General features: G+C 43.7%; 1 protein-coding gene across 1 annotated transcript in view; it reads right to left on the minus strand.

Annotated features, from left to right (window-relative positions):
• The window catches only part of LOC138076202 (ATP-binding cassette sub-family A member 17-like), an 85,638-nt gene extending 69,256 nt beyond the window's left edge, over positions 1-16,382 (minus strand). Inside the window, exons 1-7 of the mRNA XM_068968417.1 lie at positions 16,329-16,382; positions 15,501-15,762; positions 8,202-8,329; positions 6,293-6,455; positions 4,425-4,684; positions 1,862-1,978; positions 827-944 (exon numbers count right to left, since the gene is read on the minus strand). Of these exons, the coding sequence (XP_068824518.1) occupies positions 827-944; positions 1,862-1,978; positions 4,425-4,684; positions 6,293-6,455; positions 8,202-8,329; positions 15,501-15,762; positions 16,329-16,382 (1,102 nt within the window). The remainder of the gene's footprint in view (positions 1-826; positions 945-1,861; positions 1,979-4,424; positions 4,685-6,292; positions 6,456-8,201; positions 8,330-15,500; positions 15,763-16,328) is intronic.
• Between the last annotated feature and the right edge of the window lie 520 nt (positions 16,383-16,902).

The raw sequence follows: 16,902 nt of genomic DNA on the forward strand, positions 1-16,902 counted from the left end.
CTGTGAGCAGGCTTTTCTCTAGTTGAGGTGAACCAGGGCTACTCTCTAGCTGCGGTGCACAGACTTCTTGCTGTGCGGGCTTCTCTAGGTGCAGAGTATGGGCTTTAAGGTGAGCTTCAGCAGTTGTGGTGCACAGGCTCAGCTGTCCCATGGCATGGTGGATCTTCCTGGGAAACTGGAAGGTCCAGGAAGATCTGAACCAGAGATCGAACCCATGTCCCCTGCATTGGCAGGAGGATTTTTATCCACTGCACCACCAGGGAATTCCCCAAGTTCTCTTAAACCCTCTTTTTTTGTGTCGCCAGCTGCCAGGCCTGTCCTCTATTAGTGTTTCTATCTGCACCTCTCCAGGTTGACCCATAATTCAATTTTTCTGCACTCTTTGGCACCACTTCTTATTATTTTTGCCTTTCATGATTCATCTATTCTACCTATCATTTCAGAGGTAACACCCCTCCTGACAGAACCAAATTCCCAGGAGTTCCTCTTTTATTATGGCGTCTTACTATTGTTATGCCACAACTTCACAATCAGGACCTGGAAAATTATCTTACCCCTTCTTTCCTTCCAAACTGTGATTTATCATTTCCATCTATTTTGAAATAACATTTAGAAGCCCAGAGAAGCATAAAGGTATACATAAATGGAGATAATTTCACATGTCTTTCATGGTGAATGGAATTATTCCATTGTTAAAGTAACCATACAAGTGAAAAATTGACTCTGAAGGAATAATAATTAATGCCATAGGTAATGGACACAACAATGCTACCAAGAAAAGAAGTTATAAACACACTCCCTGACAGAAAATTGTATCAGGACTCACCTTTTTGGAAGAAAGTGCTGATCATGAATGCAAAGAAAATTGTGGCAATTGCAAAACACATTAGAAACACAAATATCAAACTAGGGTCACTGTTTCCAAACACTGCTGACTCGTCAAACTACAAAACAATCACAGGTGCACATAATTATTACATGGAAAGAATGATGAAAAGGCGTAAAAGACCCTTAAAACAATGTGTACATTTTAAAAATCCAGGACTATCTTAAACAAAACAATATATATATAGGTTTTTAAGGCAGACCTTTAATCCGGCTTCCATTACCATTTACAAATCATGCTCTGTATGTATACCTTTTTTAAGGAAAGCATAAGTTTGAATTCAATTTCTGGCCCAATGTGAATGTTCTTTTTGCTTTAATAAGAGAGTTTATCCTATTTACCATTATAACTACTACAAATAATTTTAGTATTCCTTTTGATATTTTATATCTCCTCTTTTTATTGTTTTCAGGCAATTTTCCTTGTTTATATATTTTGCTATATAGTCTGAGTTTTCCTGCCTTTCTACATTCAAAATGCCCCAGTTTTGGTAATTTAGAAGGCAAATTTTCATGTATCCATATATTATAATTTAGTTATTAAACACAAGTTACTGAATTGGAACACAAAATTCCATTGACAGCATAAAAGGAAAAATTAACATGATACCTGGGCATAAAAGAACATTCTTAACTTTTACAATAGCTATTTTCAATTATTAACAGAGCACAAAATTTGCTATGTTTTAAAGTTTATAACTCAACTTTCCTAATGAACTAATCACACTCAGGCCCACTACTTGAAGACTGGAGAAGTGGAGGGAGGGCAAAGCTCTCCCAGATCATAAATTTCAATGCTTCCTCTGCCAAAGGCTTAGCAAATACCACCACATGTCAACCTGAGGTTTATAAAATGTTCATCAATTACTGTGTTTTCACCATCTCTTGAATCTCACCACCGCCACCCACACCACACCATACTTTCCCCCCATTATCTTCAGAGCTTAGCACATCCTGAAAGACAAGAGACATGTACCTCTATGCAGAACAGAAAGGTCATGAAAGAAACCACAATGGAGGCAGAAATGAAGAACACGATGAACCAAGCCACCCAGTGTTGCCAGCTGTGCAGCCCCATCATGCACATATACTCCTAGAAAGAGTGAAAGAACCAGACGTTACAGGGTCTTCAGGCTCAGTATGAACTGGTCTGGTTTAGCTGTCTGTTACTGAAACCTGAGCCGTCTGGAATAAAGGGTCCCATGTGTGTCCTGGGAAGAAGCAGATCATGGATGTGATGGGGACTGAGTTGCAAAGAAATCAACAAACCAGACAGTGGAGTTTCTCTGGTAGAGACAGACCTTGGATCAAAATTATTCTTCTTTGGCTATGGTTAGTAAACTGCTGGTTCATTCATTTATTGAACACTGACTATCCGTGAATGGCTCCTATGGCCCTGAGGATAGAACCTAAAGTCCTCGGCATCCTGTGCTCTGGTCACAGAAAATCTTCCCATAATTCAGTAAACACATCTCAACCTCTGTGTCTTTTTTGTTTGCTTTGCCTCTCACACATGTTGCTCTGACTCTTTCTTCTCTCATTCTCTCTTTACCTATTGAAATCTTGCTTGATTTTCAAAACCTAGTTCAAGTGTTACCTGCTCTGTGAAGCCTTCTCTGCTCAGCTCCACCCTTGCCCCATACAGCCATCACATCCACACATCCCATTACCCAAGCACTGGGGGCTCCTTTGTAATGTGTGACCTTACTACCATGAATCACCCGAGGAAAAGGACAGTGTCGTTTTTATCTGTAACTCACACGCATATGTCTAGCAAACACAGGTGAAAAAAATGTCTGGTAAGTGAATAAAAGCAAAGCTCTATGCTGGGTACCATGCAGAAAAAATACCACAGGCAGAGCAACTGCATTCCAAAAGTTCACAGTCTCGTACTAGAGATAAATATGTGGTAATAACCCTGTATACTCCATGCCCTAAGTACAGAAATAGAGTTTTTATCTTTTATAAAGACCAGAAGAGGTAGTAGGTCAATGAATCAAAAACGAGTTGGTTAAAGCAGGGAATCACAAAAATGACATACACGATTTAAAACTTCATCTTTACATAAACACGTAATGTGTGCCAGTACTGCGATGTCAGAACACGAACTCTTCTTCTGAAGTGTGTGCTACTCACTGGAGCACTGGAGCTCATGTGATTGTGCTGGGTCTTCACTGGGGTGCAGGCTTTTCGCTAGGGGCTACTCTTCATTGTGGTCCACGGGCTTCTCACTGCAGTGGCTTCTCTTGCTGTGGAGCATGGGCTCTAGGAACCACAGGCTTCACTAGCTGCAACACACAGGCTCAGTAACTGCAGCTCTGGGCCCTAGCACATGCGCTCTGAGACACCAAAGGCCTTCTGATTTCTTATTTAATATTACATCTTCTGTTGTATGTGCTTTTGTGTGTATGTGTGATTTCCTTTGTTTTCTATCTTTTGGTATATGGACTATATTTTCTTTCTTTTTATTTTCTCCAGGGTTTTTAATAATTAAATGTCCTACTTTTCAATACTATCTGGTGTTTACTTTTAAGCTTTTCAGAAGTGTTCTTTATTCTTGTCTAGAGAACAAACTTCAGTGTGAAATAGGAAACATACAACGAAGTCAATGATCTGAGTGAAAATATTCAATGCCCACCCTCTTCCCTCCACCAATCTGTTGTTGAAATGACTTAACAAATAGGAAAGAGAAAACTCCCTCCCTGAACTGGCAATGAAAAAGGGTTTCCAACAGCACACCAGAAGCTTCTGGCTTCCGTGGAGCTTTTCAGTCCATGCAGAGCCAAGTGGAGAGGCCTGCCATCAGGCCCTGTCTCACCAGCACCCGTCGCAGTGGGTTAATATCCCTACCTTCCACCACGTCTGATTAAGCAGGAAACGCCCCACCCGCCACGGCCTCCCACAGCAGACTGATCACATGAGAAGGCAGAGCAAACAAGACATCACTGGTGAGGCCAAGCATGGCTCACGGAGCCACTGGGCACCTATTTTTTTTTTTTTTTGGCCACCTATTTTACTACATAAGAATCAACAAAAAGAGAAGAAAGCGGAGAGACTGAGAAGAGAAGATTTTCTTAAAGAGCAAAAAGTGAGGAGAGAAGTAACAAGAGAGATTAAGTAAGGAACAGAGGAGGGCAGAAAGATCTACCCTATCTTAAGTTGTGGCTTCTAGAGAACGCTCCCTGTCTACCCTGCCACAAAATAAGACTGAGTTAATTTTGGATGATTATTCCTCTCATTTGTCAGTTAGTCAGTTCACAAACATTTTCGCACACCTATCATGTGTGAGGCAGTGTGCTGGCAAGTCAGGAACCTAGGACAGACGCTCCCCTTCTGAAAGTAAGAGTTCACCTAATAACATGAGCTAATCTGCAAGCCGGTTAAAACAGTGAAAGAACATCCAAGTTCCAACTCACTTCAAAGGCTGCTCTCATACCTAAAGCCACCTCTCACCTGCCCTGGCCGCCCTCCTACCCTGGCCATTGTTTATTAGCAATTCCCACACATTCCTGGCCACCTGTCTGTTATGACAGGATTACCTTCAGCTTTCTCTCCTTCTCCAGTACGATGGAATTGATGGTGATGAGCTCAATGCAGATGAAGCTGAGCATAAGGAAAAGAGGGAACTCATTCTGAAGGACGAGGAAGAAGAGGTCCCGGACATATGCACCATGTGGGAATCTCTTCAGAAGCACACTGAGGCTCTGAAACAGCCCGGTCATCTCAGCGGGAGCGTGGTGCCACATGATGGCTCTATCTGTCGCGTGCTGTATGGCCAGGAAGCCTTCTTGGTAGTATCCTACATGAAAAAACAGTGGGTACAAGCACAAGAGATTAAGAACAAAGATGCAAAACAACTGATAATCAGATGGGTGATGGCTAGCCATTCACATACAGTCAGGAATAGAAAAGGCACTGCTATAGCCAAGGTGCTACGATATAGAAGAAAAAGTCACAGTGGGACTCGTGTGGCTGAGGGAAGGTGTCTTTTATCAGAAAAATTAGACAGACAAATGAGGGATACCCAACACAACCATCCTCAGGGCAGGGGGGCATCTCCTCCCCTGAGTCCTCAGGCTCTGGGGAGGGTGCCCACTCTGCAGTTGTGCTCTCCACCACACAGGAAGAGTCAAATTCAAAGAACTTGGAAGATGCAGCCCCTCTCAACTGCTGTGACCTGTCCCTGAACTGTCCCTGCTGTAGTCCAAGGGTTATGGTCACTGAATTTTGCTGCCAAACCTCAAAATCAGTCTTCACCATAAACAACCCTTGTTTCAATACAGCATAGCTGGTGTGCCAAGGTCAGTTTTTGGGAACAATACATAGACCGAAAGGCAAAGATCCCTGGTCCTGGAGTTTTCTAAGAAATAATAGCCCACGTCCAAGCAAGGGTCGCCAGCCCTCCACACTGGGAGAGCCGAGCAGGGTATGCCAGCATTAGGGTAGAGAGGACCGAGGTCTTCTGGTGCCTGAGACCTAGGGAGGCCTCCAGATGTGTCAGGATGAAAAGGGCAGGAACAAACTCTTAACGATAAAAGTCTGGGAACTGTTACATATCCGTGATTGCAAGCAGGAGAACTGCCACAGAACTGCTGACAGCCTTTCTAGAATCACATGAAACTATAAACCCTGGGACTTGGATTCCCACTTGGGGGGCTTCCAAGCCCAAGGCTTCAGGTCAATAGTGTAGCCACTCTACAAGGCGCTGCAGACTGGCGACTTAGTTTCCTAAAAGCAGTTCATCCCCGAGGGCGCAGAGGACGGTCACCCTAAACCCCTCATGAAGACAGAGACCAAAACACGACAGGGGCTTGGAGGGCACGAGTCCCAGAGAGGCCTGGTCCATGCGCTCCAGGCAGGAGGCCACTGCTTACTGTGGAGGAAACAGGAGGCACGAGTCTCCGCGCTGCCCCACTGTTTTCCCTCAGCACAGGGAGCTAACGACAAGCACACACTGTTATAAGCGGGAACATAGAGAAAGCTCATTCTTGAAAAATGCTGCCATTCTTCTCAAACAATTCAGTATCATTACAAGACAATTAGCGGCTAAACTGCTGGACTAACTTACTCTAGAATGTAAGCATTTTACTAAATGCGACATTCCTTTTTTTAATGTTAATTTATTTGGCTGCACTGGGGCTTAATCATGGCACGTGGGATCTTCAGCTGTGGCATGTGGGATCTAGCTCCCTGACCAGGGATCGAACCCAGGCCCCCCACATTAGGAACACAGAGTCTTAGCCACTGGACCACCAGCGTAGTTCCCTGAATGCCACATTTCTAAATGCACTGCTTCAGCCTCTTCTGAAATGTTAGTTTAGTAAGTGTTCAGACACAAAAACAACACAAACGGCATCATTAAGACTGGATGAAACCAGCTCATGACGATGCACAGAGGCTTCCTCACCTGGAGCTCCCCCTTCAGAAACTCCATAGTCTCGGGGCTCTTGGCTTAGGTTCGGAGGATAAAGAAAGGATGTGAGCCAGCCCTGCATGTCATCTTGTTGGAGGATTAACCTCAAGGATAAATAATTCCTCTGAAAGAAACTAAAGCGCAAGTAGTACTTAACCTATGAAGAACAGAGAGAAAACAAAGGCAGTCATGAGATCGAGGAACTCAGAAATGGAACAGGACACAGCAAGGGTGTGCCTGACATCAGCTGTGACAGGAGGAAGGGCACCCGCGCTGGGAGACATCCTCTGGGAGCACACACGGACATGTCTTCCCTGCATCCTTCTGTGACCAGCCTAAGAAACAAAAGGGGTCACAACTCCCATCAGGAAAGCTGTGCTGCGCAAAGGCTCTGAGTGCAGGCTCTGGAGCCAGACCACCGGGATCCAAACCCCCATCTCCTAATGAGCAGCCACGGCAATCTGGGCAAGTTACCTAACCTTGCCTAGGTTTCCTCATCAGTAAAACAGGAATGATGTTAACAGTACCTACCTCCAAGGTGCTGTGGGATCAAGTAAGATGGTCCCTGGGATGGGCTTGGCATTTGTAAGTGTCCAACATCCCGCACCAGTTCTAACAACTGATTGTTAAACTGTACCAGTTCCAGTTCAGCCGCTTAGACAGGTCCGACTCTTTCCAACTCCATGAACCACAGCACGCCAGGCCTCCCTGTCCATCACCAACTCCCAGAGCCCACCGAAACTCATGTCCATTGAGTCGGTGATGCCATCCAACTATCTCATCCTCTGTTGTCCCCTTTCCCTCCTGCCCTCAATCTTTCCCAGCATCAGAGTCTTTTCAAATGAGTCAGCTCTTTGCATCAGGTGGCCAAAGTACTGGAGTTTCAGCTTCAGCATCAGTCCTTCCAATCAACACCCAGGACTGATCTCCTTTAGGATGGACTGGTTGGATCTCCTTGCAGTCCAAGGGACTCTCAAGAGTCTTCACCAGCACCACAGTTCAAAAGCATCAATTCTTTGGTGCTCAGCTTTCTTCACAGTCCAACTCTCACATCCATATATGACCACTGGAAAAACCATAGCCTTGACTAGATGGGCCTTTGCTGACAAAGTAATGTCTCTGCTTCTCAATATGCTGTCTAGGTTGGTCATAGCTTTCCTTCTAAGAAGTAACCATCTTTTAATTTCATGGCTGCAATCACCATCTGCAGTGATTTTGGAGCCCAGAAATATAAAGTCAGCCACTGTTTCCACTGTTTCCCCATCTATTTACCACAGCAGAGCACAAAAGCTATATACATCAGTGGTTTTCCCATCCTAAAGCAGAAATCAAATATTCTGATATTTAAAACATTGCCTTTTCTTTAAATGAACAGATCCACTATATCTGAAGTCCATGGGATTAGTAATAATGACAATGACTATTCCTTCTGGAAAATACCTCTGCTCCAGGCCCCATTCTGAGCACTTTATAGGCATAAAACTCGTTTAATCCTCACACTAGTTCTATGAGTTAGGAACTACTATTAATTCCATTACACTGATAGAGAAACTAAGGCCCAAGAATGACAGTGGCTGTCCACAGGTTACACAGGAGGAAGAACAGAACTGGGACTCCAGTCTATGGGGTTGGGCACTGAGGCCCCCTTCTGTAGCCCAGTGGCTGAAAAGACGCCATCCTGCACCCTCAGGACACAGGCTCGCTCCAAAATGTCTTCTCTTTCGAAGAACAAGAAAACAGGATGTAAGGTATGAAATCAGGAGTATTGTCTGATCTCCTCTGGATATAAGACAGCCACCAGCCAACAAAGCTGATGACGCACAGCTTGGGAATAAGATTGCTTACTGAACTCACGTTGAAGGCGGGCATCATGAGAAGACTGTGATGGAAGAGATGCTCTTACCTCAAGTGGCAAGAGTTCCGTGCTGTCATTGAAGTTATGATAAAAAACAATCCCAGCCAATACGTAAAAAGCTTTGGGATCTTGAATTATGTACTTTTCAAACAAAGGTACTGAAGAGTAGCCTAGAACTACAAAGAGAAAACCCCAGTTAGTGAGTGGTTGGCAGGGGAATGAGGATGGGGGTGTTAAATGCTCCCCAACTACCCCCTTCTACCCCAAAAGATACGGACTTCCACCTCCTCGGCTGGCAAATGTCACTCACTCACTCCTTCATCCTGCAAACAAATGTGCACATCCTACATAAGACACCCAGAACCATCATGGGCAGTGGGAATGCATAATCAATGATAACAGCTAAACCTCTGTAGGGTCTCAAAGCTCTTGTGTATTTGAGTTCTTCTAGGCTGACTCACTGGAAAAGACACTGATGCTGGGAAAGATTGAGGGCAAGAGAAGGGGCAACAGAGAATGAGACGGTTGGATAGCGTCACCAACTTGATGGATATGAGTCTGAGCAAACTCCGGGAGATGGTGAAGGACAGGGAGGCCCAGTGTGCTGCAGTCCATGGAGTCACAAAGAGTCGGACACAACTTAGTGACTGAACAAACAACAAAGCTGCACTTGGGACTGACGTAGATGGAACACAATTCTTGTTCACATTAATGAGAAAATTATCACTGCATTTCCAGCTTCTCTTCATGGTTATAAAAACCAAAAGTGGAAACAAAATCATCAAGAAGTATAGCTGCTCTGATGAATTAAGTTTTAAAGGTCACCTGCCCTCACATCAGACTGGCAATTCAGGATCCTCCTTGAGAATAATTCTTTCTTGGAAGGTTGAAGGTGTGACTACACCACTGAGCACGCAGCGCTGCCAAGGGCAATGTCTGATTCCTCGGAAGTAACTAGAAACCTGTGAGACTTCTGTTCCTTGATACCTGGGTTCAGAAATGTCACCAACACAGGCCCACTTCTGCTCTTTCTTGTTCCCTTGCTTGTGATGAGTGCGTCCGCCCAAGCTGGAGATGCCAGTGTTCAGAAAGCTTTTCTCTATTGCTGTTTTCTTCCTGTCATTTGTTACCTTTCTTTCTTCCAGAAATCTGAACAGACGAGCTGGGACTTCCAGACATGCCCTTCATGTCTATCCCCTCCTCCTTCATACATATTCCTTCATCCATTTCTTGGTCTCTTGGCTTTACAGTCTTAAGAGGCTTGACTTTACCTTCCCCATCACCAACAGAACTTCACACATGTCCATCCTATTATTTCCATGAATGTTATTTTGATAGTCATTTTTAATTTCTAAGTCCTCTGTTTCTTCCACTGTTTCCTTTTTTATGGGGGCCTGGTTTCACTTTGGAGTGGCAATATTTTCTCAAATGTCTCTGAAAATACGAATGAGAATTTTTTATCAACTAGATTAAAAAAAAAAAAAAAAAACAGGGCATGTACCTGGTAGAACTCTGAGTAATCCTAAAGGTTAAACAGTGGAGTCCTTCAGCTACCACTGGCTCCTGATTCCTTTATCATGACACAATCTCTGTAAGCCAATTTCTTTTGTATATTAAAAAAAATCCATGACTTATGTTTTTGGCCATGATGGAGTAACAGAGATTGAATTTATCCTCCTACCACAAATAACCAAAAAATTGGACAGGCAAGGAAAAAATCAAGTTTTTCAGACAATGGCCAATACACAGCACAGCATTATGATTCCTGGGAAGAGAAACAAATAAGATGACCACTAAGAGTGCTCTGGTTTTCTGTCTGAAGGCACATTTCGGACCACAGAACAGGGAGAGGGAACCCAAGTGGAACGCAGACAGCTATGTGGCTGTGCTGACAGAGGTTTGAGTTGGAAGAGTCTGAAGTGGCTTTAAGTTGCAGGCCAGAGTCCCCAGGAGAAGAAGGCTGCACTGGGAAATGGCCCCAGAAACCTGCTCAGAGGACCCTTTAATGACTCCTATGATGTGCCCTGCCTGGGTGAGCAGGACAGGATGGGCTCAGTGGTGCCCGGAGCCCACTGAGACCAAGAGGCACTTGAGTTCTGACCAGCCAGTGGGGACAGTTCCTGGTGATCACTTGAGGTGTTCAGAAGAGTCACACCTTAGTAATGGAATAAATTAACTTTAAAGCAAAAGCTGTTCCACACCTTGCCCCCCACACAAAGATTAAAACAACTCCTGAAAAGACTTTTTGGTGAAACTGAACTTTACCTTTTTACCAGAACAAAACCCACTCTAGATTAAACAACCACTTAATCCACAAAAGCTGAGACTTGATCCAGTTCTCAAACTGTATGACCAAGACTTTTCTGTTTTGTAGATAAGTTCATTTGAACCTTTTTCTTAGATTACACATATAAGCATTGTCATATGGTGTCTGTCTTTCTCTGTCTGACTTCACTCAGTGTGACAGTGAAGGTGAGGGATAAATTGGAAGACCGTGACCGACATATACATACCATTATATATAAAATGGATAATAAGTACCTACTGTATAGCACATATTACTGTACTCTGTAATGGCCTACACGGGAAAAGAACCTAGAAAAGTGGAGATGTGTGTGTGTGTGTGTGTGTGTGTGTATGTGTGTGTGTGTATTACTGATTCACTTTGCTATATACGTGAAGCGAACACAATGTTGTTGCTGTCACCGTTGCTGTTGTCTAGTCATTCAGTCATGCTCAACTCCTTTGGGATCCCATGGAACTTCTAATAAAATTTTTTTTTTTTAAAAAAAAGACTTTCTCTTCCTCTGTATTACTTTTTTGATTACTTTTTTGATGTTAGCAGTTTCTGGGACTAAGACTTCTCAGCTGAAGTTCTAAATGGAATAGACGGCTCTGTCTCTTTTCTTCTATATTTTGTCACTTCATCTCTCTCTGTGTTGTATTCTGAAAGTCTCCTTCAGCTCTCTCTTCCAGTTCACCAGTTTTACCTTCAACTGAGTTTTGTATTATATTCTGATTATTTTTCACTTCTAGAAGTTCTGTTTGGCTCTTTCTCCCCCCTCACATCTGCTAGGCAACTCTTATAGTGGAATGCTATCTACAAATACTTTCAGGTTGTGTTTTATATTTTTAAATCTAGTAAACATAGTGATTTCATAATGTGAGGCTAATAATTCCATTATCTGAAGTATCTCTGGTTCTGTTTCTGCCGTCTGTCGTTCACACTGATCTTCACCCTTGCTCTCTTGCTTCCTGGTATGTGCTCACTGACTGTGACACATCTGTGGCTGCCCTTCTTTGAGATACAGAATCATGGCATGTTCTTGCATAGGAGGGTAACATTTGCATCTGGCCATCAACATCTCACTTTGTACTTTGAGGGGTTTTCTCTTCTCCTTTTCTTTTGAAAACCAGGGGATGTGAATCTGGGCTCCAAACCCCGGGGGCGGGCGCTCCTGCTGCTGTGCTGTTTTCTCGAAGCCCCTCCGGGGTGGGAAAGACGCTTGTTCCCTTCTGCCTCAGGCTTACAGTGAGAGTACAGGCATTTGGGGTCCCGGCTCCATGGGAGATGGTCTCCTATGAGACATCCCACCTGAATGGCTCAGTTCCCTCTTGTACGATGCAGGTTTCACAAGAAACAGTTTGGGGATCCCATTGACCTCTCTCTGTGTTCCTTCCTTCACCTGGATTTTTTTTTTTTTTTTTAGAAAAATATCTAAGAGTACGGAAGTACTTTAACAATACAATAAATAAAATGTAGGTTAAGAAGAGTTCATTCAAGACAATCCAATTTTTGTTAGAAAAAAGGAAAGAAGTGTATATACAAGGCTTTGAAAAATCAAAGTGAAAGTCACTCAGTCGTGTCCAACTCTTTGTTACCCCATGGACTATACAGTCCATGGAATTCTCTAGGCCAGAATACTGGAGTTGGTAGCCATTCCCTTCTCCAGGGGATCTTACCAACCAAGGGATCGAACCCAGGTCTCCCACACTGCAGGTGGATTCTTTAGCAGCTGAGCCACCAGGAAAGCCCATACAAGGTTTTAAATAGCACTTATATCTGGGTAATAGGATTATGAGTACATTTGCCTTTTATCCTATACAAAGATTTGTTGTTGTTCTTTTGTTTCCTTAGCCTTATTTAGGTTGCCTTTTTAAACATATATATATACATACACACATATTTTGTTAAATTGTACAAAATAGTATACTTACAGGAAGGCATACAAAACACAAACATTCAGTTTAATGAACAATTATGAAATTAACATCTAAGTAATTAATCCCTGGATCAATATATTTTTCAGTTCAGTTCAGTTCAGTTCAGTTGCTCCTTCGTGTCCGATTCTTTGGGACCCCATGAATCACAGCACACCAGGCCTCCCTGTCCATCACCAACTCCCGGAGTTCACTCAGACTCACGTCCATCGAGTCCGTGATGCCATCCAGCCATCTCATCCTCTGTCGTCCCCTTCTCCTCCTGCCCCCAAATCCCTCCCAGCATCAGAGTCTTTTCCAATGAGTCAACTCCTCGCATGAGGTGGCCAAAGTACTGGAGTTTCAGCTTTAGCATCATTCCTTCCAAAGAAATCCCAGGGCTGATCTCCTTCAGAATGGACTGGTTGGATCTCCTTGCAGTCCAAGGGACTCTCAAGAGTCTTCTCCAACACCACAGTTCAAAAGCATCAATTCCCTGGCACTCAGCCTTCTTCACAGTCCAACTCTCACATCCATACATGGCTACTGGAAAAACCATAGCCTTGACTATTTTATTTGTCTTGATAGTTGGGTTGGTCCAAATAACCTAGTGTGCCATATTTCCAGAGGCAGAACAGCAATCATCTCTTTCTCAGAGATCCCCAGGAAAAAATCTTGCTGTTTCCTTGAGTCTTGCTGAGCTATGTGTCTTCCCTGGACAAACCCCTACAGTGAGGGGACTGCCAACTAGTACAGAGAGATTACAACTCATCCTGCACCCAGGGCGGAGCCAACATGGCTCAGAGTGGGAGAGGAGCCAGGCCTCCAGGGAGGAATGGGCTCTGTCTGTATATCAAAAGGGTGGATAGAAAGGGAAGAAAAACCCAGATGTCTATCGTGGTTTGGAAGAGATCATCAAGCTATTGTTTGTCCTTACTTCTAGGCTGGAGGATTTGCTTAGGGCAATGGCCTGAAGGTATTAGTTGCTGTTGTTCAGTCGCTCAATTGTGTTCGACTCTTTGTAACGCCACGGAATGCAGCCTGCCAGGCTCCTCTGTTCATGAGATTTCTCAGACAAGAATACTGGAGTGGGTTGCCATTTCCTCCTCCAGGAGATCTTCCCAGCCCAGGGGTTGAACCCGCATCTCCTGCATTACAGCCAGATTCTTTACCACTGAGCCACTAAGGAAGCCCATGGCATAAACAGGGGAGTTTAACGTTTATTCCCTATCTCTTTAATATTGTTTGCAATTTTCAATGCAAGGAACTTTTGTATTTATTGTAAATTTTAAGTTCCTTAAAAAATTTTTTTAATTCCATAAAAATACATCCCAAGCAGTTAACAAAGAATTCTGGTAAGTGGGATTAGGGAAGGGACTTTAACTCTGAACTCTGTTCCGTGTCACATATGGTTCTGTAATAAGCTGAGAGCTGTCTGAGGACAGGAGTGAGCCATGGGAACGGCAGGGAGGTGGGAACAGGTGAAGACTGCAGTGTCACAGCACTCAAGCAGCAGAGAATCCCAGGCAGGAAACGCATGAGCGCAGCCCCGCACGCTGAGGGCAAAGGAGAGGAAGCGCTGGGCCGAGCAGTCAGCAAGCCATCTTTCCCTCATGAACGTCTGTGGGTACCAGCCCCTTCCAATCACCACTCCAGAGGACAGCCAGAGAAATCTTTGTACAACAAATGACACTGCAGTCTAACCTGTCTTCTCAAAAGCCCTGCAATGGACCCCTTCTGCATGCAGAAGAAAGCCCGACGCCCTGACAAGGCCAGCGAAGCTCTGCACGCTGTGGCTCCTACAGACGTGCCTGACCTCACCTAACCCTACCACGTCAGCTTCACCTGCTGACTTCCAGAGCCTCAGTCACCCCAGGGACTGGCTGCTCGCTGTCCCCCTCCTGGATAGCCCCTGAAACCCACCACCCTCCCATTTCCTGTGGGTGGATCATCGTGTTTTATCACACTTATCACCTCATCAGGGAGGATTTCTTTTTTTTTTAATTTTGTAATCTCGTATTTATAAAAGGTAGCTGAATTAGAATAGTATTTTAGAATACTAGGAAAGCATAAAGCACAGCTTTCGAAACAGCTTCCCCACATTCTATAACTGAGGACCTTTAAAGGAACTGCCACATTGAGTGGCACTCAACAAGTCAGGGAGTAGAACCCTTTCTTTTCACTTTCTGCCTTATGTATTATTAGAACACTTTATAAAAACATATAATTATAGTAACTTTGAAAAATTATTCCACATTTTGAAAAATTTTATCTACCTAACTCCATTTATTCATTCAGTAAGTATGTCCTGAACACCTACTGTGCACCGGGCACAGTGTGTGCATGGAACACACACGCCTCTGCCCTGTGGCGGAGGCAAAGCGCTGCGGGGAAAGGCAGGCAGTGCACAGGAGCACAGTGAGCGGCAAGGCTTTAACTAAACAGCTATGAAGATGCTATGAGCACACCCAACAGGATTCTGTGAGAGAGAAAAAGGCAGAATTGGGAAACCTAAAACTTACATTCCTAACTGCCATTTTAGCTGAAACCAGAATGATAAGAAGGAAAAGCTGGAGGCAAAGGGTTCTGTCAGAGGGAGGAAAGGCTCCCAGAGTTCAGGATATGAAAGGGGGCACGAGGAGGGCAAGCACGCAAGACTGGGGAAGGCCCGACCTGGCTCAGTGCGGCGGGGAGCCACTGAGGGCCGCAGGCTGGGCACTGGCCAGATCCCACCCATCTTTTAAAGACCTTTTTGGCTCCACATAGAGACTGGATGAGAATGGGACAAGAAGAGGAGAAAAGAGATCGGGTAAAAGGCTAACTCAGAATCTCTGAGTGTTTTCTGTTTATTAGACAGAGACATATTATAACTGCAAACCAGGACTTCTGATTAAATATATGAGATGACCAGTGTCACTTTGGTGAGTCAGAACAAACACTTCACATTTTAATTAGCCTTGAAGGCTTGCGACATAAATATACAAGTCTCTTGTGTGTGTTGTGTGAAATAATAAAGATACATGCAGACTCTTCAGAATTTGGAGAGCCCAGATGTGGAACCACTACTGTAAGAACTCACAGGAAAATACTTCAAACAAGACTTTATAAAAATGCCCGCTCTGTCCTGCCCCCATCTTTATGGCTAACCTTCAAACTCAACAGTAAAGAAGTCTTTCACCATTTCAGTGATATTCTTCAAAGTTTCACTTTTGGAAGGGATATAAACTAGTTGAAATTTATTTTTCAGAGGAAATTGATTGAAGAATTCTGGCAGAGAAGTGATGTCAATTACATTGTAGTCTACAGGAGGTCTCTTTCTTGGCAAACTACCAAAACGAAGATATATTATAACTGCACAAAACAGTAACGGCATCAAGATTTCAAGGACCGTTATCAGAGTCTTTCGTTTCTAAAATAAAAACAAAAGCCATATGTTAATCCAAGATAGAACACAAGCATTAAGACACTATATGGGAAATGTTCTTCCATTAAGAACACTTTCAATCAACTACACTTCACTAATAAATATGCTAATCCAAAATAAAACACAAGCATTAAGTCACTACATGGCAAATGTTCTTCCATTAAAAACACTTTCAATTAACTATGCTTCACATATATGTGTGTGTGTGTGTGTGTGTGTGTGTGTGTGTGTGTATGAAAGAATGCTTATATTTCTTCCAGCCTCCCTGTACAACACATGAAAAAGAAAAAAAAAAACAGAATGAGAATTAGCTAGAAACATCTGCTTTTATCTTTTCTGTAACACCAATGGCTAGAAATCAGTAGCAACAACGGTTATCTTCAGTAATTAGAGCTAATGGAACTACCACAGAAAGGTGGCTCATTTGCAGAAAAGGGCTCCTTTACAAGTTCTTAATTTTTTCTTTACTGCATGATTAGAAACCAATTTAACTAAATCATTCAGTTCTTCCGAAGGAGACTCACATTCTCCCTACAGATAACCATACCCACCTTTAAAATGAAATTCTTCCAGAGAAGAAGTTTTAAGTTCCTGAACATTGTCATTTTTCTAGCTGAAGAGGAGCGATCGCCGCTAGCTGGGAGACAAATGGGGAGATGTTACTAACGTTAAAATGCTGAGCGGCTCTTCGGGCCTGGGGACACTCTGCTCCCAGGCTTTTGGAGCCCCGCCTGGACCACTTTTCCTCCTTCCGGTCCAGCAGTGCTGGCCCCTCCCCTCCCTGCCCTCTGAGTATTAAAGTGCTCCAGGCCCCACCTGTGGACTCAGAGCAGCGCCACTCTGTAGGTGCTCTCACTCACTATTTTGGGTTTAAATCCATCTACATAATGACTTTTTAAATTTACATTTCCAGCCTTGAGTTGCTTCTAGAGCCAAATGTTCAACTGCCTGCTTGTCATCTCCACTCAACCTGCCCAAACGAGTCTACTCATATATTTCTCCTACAACAGATAATCCTTACAGTCTTCCTCTCCTCAGACAATGTCAGTTCACTCTTCCAGTGACACAGGGTTACTGAGTCTATTTCTGAAATAGACCAGAAGTCAATCCTGTTTCACCACTGCT

The sequence above is a fragment of the Capricornis sumatraensis genome, chromosome 3 (assembly GCF_032405125.1).
Source record: "Capricornis sumatraensis isolate serow.1 chromosome 3, serow.2, whole genome shotgun sequence".
Taxonomy (NCBI): domain Eukaryota; kingdom Metazoa; phylum Chordata; class Mammalia; order Artiodactyla; family Bovidae; genus Capricornis; species Capricornis sumatraensis.